Source organism: Helianthus annuus, chromosome 15 (genome assembly GCF_002127325.2).
Source record: "Helianthus annuus cultivar XRQ/B chromosome 15, HanXRQr2.0-SUNRISE, whole genome shotgun sequence".
In the NCBI taxonomy this organism is placed as follows: Eukaryota; Viridiplantae; Streptophyta; class Magnoliopsida; order Asterales; family Asteraceae; genus Helianthus; species Helianthus annuus.
In genome coordinates, this window is record NC_035447.2 from 146,677,472 (window position 1) to 146,682,775 (window position 5,304).

The 5,304-nt window shown below is 36.0% G+C and overlaps 1 protein-coding gene across 1 annotated transcript; it reads right to left on the reverse strand.

Annotated features, from left to right (window-relative positions):
- Window positions 1-895: 895 nt before the first annotated feature.
- Window positions 896-3,370, reverse strand: LOC110910586 (transcription factor MYB52). The gene is made up of 3 exons (XM_022155212.2): window positions 3,128-3,370; window positions 2,228-2,551; window positions 896-1,199 (listed from the first exon to the last, which is right to left on the reverse strand). The coding sequence occupies exons 1-3, from the start codon at window positions 3,240-3,242 to the stop codon at window positions 1,024-1,026; spliced, it is 615 nt and encodes a 204-aa protein (XP_022010904.1). The 5' UTR covers window positions 3,243-3,370; the 3' UTR covers window positions 896-1,023.
- Between the last annotated feature and the right edge of the window lie 1,934 nt (window positions 3,371-5,304).

Genomic DNA, 5,304 nt, shown 5'->3' on the forward strand with positions numbered 1-5,304 from the left:
AAACCCAAATTTCGACCATACATTCTTGACATAATATTCAACAACCGGGAATGGCAATCTATTGCCCAGAAAATAGCCAAATAAAACATTATCAAACCTGTCCCGAACCGTTTTGACCACTTCCTTCGGAATCACGATATCAGCTTCTTGATGAGACTCCATCGTATGCATTTTCCGGAAATTCACTTCACGCACAGGTTTGGCATTCGTTTTTACCTTTTGCGCGTAAGATACCTGCTCCTCCTGATGTTTATCCGCAAATATATTCTCTACCGAGTCAGCAGTTGAACCCGGATCAGACGACCTCCCATGTTGATTGTCCTGACAATTAGAACCGGTCACCACCGGCTGCACTGGGACGGTGATCTTCTGCAACTCGTCAATCACATTGATAACCCTGGGATCTTTCGGCATAACACCTCTACGCGGTATCAATGGATTCCCATCAATCCGCACCGGCTTGTTAAACATATCCTGGACGTTCATCGATCCTTTTGACGTAATAAAGACATCCTCATGCATTCTTTCCGAAAAAGACCGAAACCCTAATTCCTCCAAACTCTTATCTCGACTATTCTCCATGCAGACAATTGTAGACAGTAACCAGACGAAAGAACATGCACTACAAATAACACACAAGAAAAAAATCCGACGGCAAAAACAAGCGACGTGAAACCCTAGTAGAAAAGAAACGAAAAAAAACCCTAATAACAACTTCAAAAGATTAGAAACCAGGATTGAAGTCTAGAACCCTACTCAGAAGGAACGACAACACCCCAATACCTAACCCAAATCGATTGAAATTAAGGAAGAAATCAAGAACAAGCTAGGGTTTTAGTGAAGTCGCCAAAATCGCCAAGGAGACCAGAGAGAAGCCATTTGTTTCAGCCACATATAAGTATTGTTATTCTACATATTTCGTGAATATTGAATGTAAAGTATAGTGTTATGTAAATTACAAGTTATGAAAGTAGTGGTTATTGGTTAATCATCTTAAATGTTTCTAGTGTTTTGGGGAACCTCTTAGTTGACCGAAAAGAAATCTATGAATGGCACAGTATCGTCGTCTCTCCCTTGTTGCGTTGTTTCTTGCTCCACCTCAACGTCGTCTTTTCTTTGATGGTTGATTACTTCACTCACGTTAGAGTCCGTTTTTATGGGGAGGAAGTTGTAGAACTCAAAACATCGATTCCCTTCATCTAAACCACAAAAAAGATAATTAGTAACTGAGCATTAACACATAAAAAGAATTGAGCATCATCTCAAAGATTGATATTACCAACAACCATAACATATTCTCTCATAAAAAGATTGGGCCTTTAAATAGACCGAATTTTCTTTTATGAAATAACATGAATATCAACTTTGAAGGAAACCCTAACAACACTACTGACATACCTAATGAACGCATTTTGATAATACTCAATATATTATCATGTAATGGTGGCAACTAGCAAGATGTGCATGTCAACAAGTGTAACTTTACTTAAAAGTTTCGAAACATGTTAAGTTCAAATACCACTACTAGAAAACTGCTACTATTTCTATCAAAATTTTCTACGCATTTCCTACAAACGAAAATGCAGACACTTTTCCCACGAAATTCCGACGAACAAGAAATGATCTTAGTTTTGTGACAAAAAAGCGACAGAAAAGCCACAAATTGTTATGCGTAGGAAACATGTCGGAAATTTCCCACATATTTCCGATGGAATTCGTTTTCGTTTTAACCATTTGTCGAAAATTTGTAGGAATGGTATGCGTAAGTAAAGTGTCGGAAATTTCCGACGGAATTCGTTTTCATTTTAACGATTAGTAGGAAATGCGCAGGATTCCAATTAATCAAAAAAATATCCATAATAAATAAAATTAATGATATTAAAATAGAAAGTTTTATTATTTATAAATATGTTATTTTTGAATTTATTTATTACCAACTTGCACCCTCCCCCAAAATGTTTCGGTTAGAATTAAGTGTAAAATTTCTGATTTTTCTTTCGAAAATTTTAAATTATATAGGATCGCCCCCCCCCCCCCACACACACACACACCACACACACACGAAACTTTTAGTCAAGCTCCGCCACTGCAAGACGATTTAGAAAGTTGTACGCGTTCAAGTTATATTTGTGCCGATTTCAAACTATTTGACTTGTTCTCCTTTTAGTTAAAACTGGTTTAAGATAAAAACACAACACTTGTATTATCCCATGCATCCATTTTATACCTTTATCAATCTTGGACTCGTGAACTGAATTTTTGGATGGTTGTAGATACGATGCTATGTTTCTTGAAAACTCATAAGGAATTGGGTACTGATATCTTTGGTGCATCCTGTTGGACTTTTCACGGACTCTTCGAGCCATGATCACATGCCAATGGTTCTTAACCGCGTTATCGGTTCTACCTGGGAAAAGCTTCGCAATGTTAGCCCATCGGTTCCCGAATTCATGATGGTACGCTAGAAGTCGTTCCTCTTCCTCCTCGGTGAATGGACTTCGGTTGATCTTTGGATCCAGTTGGTTGAACCATCTTAACCTGCAACTTTTGCCTGCACAAAAACAAGCTAGTTAATATCATTACCACAATTCAATAACCTCAAACCTAAAAAACAAAAGCTAAATTCATATAAGTTGTAGGTTTATAAAATTATAATGGACAACAAATAGAAAGAATGATCTGAAACTTAAGTAACAAATCGAGATCTGATCTGTATCGGACAGCAGGGTCGGTTTTTGTTCTACCATAAGGTCCGAATTTCAGTTCGGGTCAGATCAAGTCATAAGTAATAAAACTTTTCGTTGCAACTAAAAGCTTCAATGAGATTTTTGAGGTAACGATGATGACGAGGAAGACGTAAAACATCATTTAGAAAGAATAACTCAAGTACTTAATCGAGTTTGATACTTTTATTTGTTATATACTTTGTTTATCAAATCCAACATGTGTAAATTGATATTTTGTAAGTTAAATATCATGGGTTGGTTGAACCCGCACCCTATATATACTAAAAAGCAAGCCCTAATCACCCATGGAGCCTTTCATAAGATAGCGTTCCAGCCTGATAATAGTTTCATATATGAACCAAATAAGTTGTGTTTCTCAAAAGTTACAGACGGAACTCGACCTGATCTTCCTTGGAGCTTCTCGGCTATGGCGTTCCAGTTATGAGGTCCGTACTGCTGGACTAGTTGGCGGAGTTTTTGGTCCTCGGACGGCCTCCAGTGACCACGGCTGCTCATAGGTGACGACGGAGGATCAGCGTGGTGGTAGGTGGATGTTGGGGAGAAAAGTGTGTGATTTAGGGTTGGATTAAGAAGAGGGTCAGAGGGGAGGTATTGGATGGTGAGTTAGATAAATAGGGGGATATCATGGGAGTTGGTTTCTGTTAAGAAAGAGTGTACCAGAAATGATGCAACGTTTAGGCTAACTAAAACTACCATATTTTCTATGCATGTTGGTACATCTATTCATCACCCACATACACACATATATTAATAATTTTAATTTTAGCATCATCCATTATTTAAGTAATATCTTTATTACAATGTAGATATCTTAAACCAATAGGTTAGGTTAGAATATGTGAAGTACATGATACATTAGCATCGATAAACGAAAGAGATTTAGACCAGTGACCTCATTGATATAACTTATGTTGCTGCCATATTAAAGGTCTTTCTTCAACCATTACTCTCGTGCTAATTTATAGAGCAAAAGTTTTCGGTCTAAACTAGTTTTTTTTACCTGTCGCGCGTTGCGGCGGCGTTGTACGCGAAATGATAATGTATAGGCTACAATCGATTAAACTCGTTTCCGAACTAAATTTACGTCAAAACGTATGGTAACTCAAATTTATACCGTCAAATCAAAATGTTCTAAATTTGACCGATGTGTTTTCAAATAAAATTGACATGAAAACGTAGTCCAACTCAAAACAAACATAGAAAACATTTTATAATTGACCTGACTCGTTTTCTAACAAAAATTACGTTAAAGAATAGACGAACTCGAATTTATATCGATACGTCTATAAAAATAAAAACGTAGAAATTAGTTTTAGGGTAAGTTCGAAACTTGATGGGGTCAAAGTAATATCTACAAAGTTAGAGGGTTACCTTTGATATTATAGCAAAGTTGGGGGTAGAATGGTTTACGTATCAAAAGTTTGAGGGTAAATAAGAAGTTAGAAAGTATAAAGGTCTTTTATGAAAAGTTAAAAAGTAGGAGGGTCATTTTTGTCAATTTAGAAAAGTTGGGATAAATTTTGTCAAAATGAGAAAGGTGTTCACCGATCTTTTAATTTAAGGTTATATAAATATAGAAGACGTCCAAAATATAACGGTTACGGGTGATTATAATAAATATAAAAACATGTGACAAAATTATTTACGAAAGATCATTTGCTCACAATCAATCCTCCAGATTTTTTAAGCGTCCATAAAACTGTGTGAAAATGACAAAAAAAAAATTTTTGACAAATAAGTTACAACCTGAAGAATTACGATCAACATACTTATCAACCTGTGAATCGTGGTAAAAGGAAGAATAATCTTGATGTGGTGGTCGAATCGCTCATCAATTATTTTAGAAGTTGGAACGGAGATAAAGGTTAGTTTAACAAATTATTCAACGTATACAAATTCGATGTGCGGGAATAGTGCCTTTCACCTATTGGGTGAAATGGGCGGTGGGGAGAATAGTGTGAGGCACCTGCCTGGCACTCTTCTATTGGCCCAACAAATTTATGATTTTATCCCGTTTTAAACCTACGATTTTGCCATCAGCTCAAAATTATGCTTTTTCCCCCACTTAAAAATATATTTACGCTTTTGCTTCCAGATAAAAATTTCAATTTTGCCCTGTGTTCAAAATTACGACTTTGACCCTTTTAAATTTACAGTTTTGCCATTAGTTTTTTTTCCCATTATAATTAGGATTTTGTCATTAGTTCAAAGTTATGTTTTTACCCCGACTTAGAAATAAACTTAAGCTTTTGCTCCCAGCTAAATATTTCAATTTTGTCATCGGTTCAAAATTACGATTTTGCCCCGTTTAAATTTATAGTTTTGCCATTAGTTTTTTTTTCTCACAGCCAAGTTACGATTTTGCCCTCAAATTAAATTTACATTTTTGCCAAGTTGTTTTCCTGGTTAAATTACAATTTTGCCCACAGTGTAAAATTACAGTCATGTCGGCAGCTGCCTGACACTCCCTCATAGGTCCATTTAATTTACGATTTTATCCCTGAAAAAAATTATGATTTCGCCCTCCGTTCAAAATTACGTTTTTTCCCATCGTTTT

Excerpts from the sequence above, each read along its gene's own strand:
- LOC110910586 (XM_022155212.2), bottom strand. The coding sequence starts at position 3,242 with ATGAGCAGCCGTGGTCACTGGAGGCCGTCCGAGGACCAAAAACTCCGC. Across the intron at positions 2,552-3,127 it reads GAAGCTCCAAGGAAGATCAG|GCAAAAGTTGCAGGTTAAGA; the intron begins GTCGAGTTCCGT and ends GTTTTTGTGCAG. Across the intron at positions 1,200-2,227 it reads CGAGTCCAAGATTGATAAAG|ATGAAGGGAATCGATGTTTT; the intron begins GTATAAAATGGA and ends TTTGTGGTTTAG.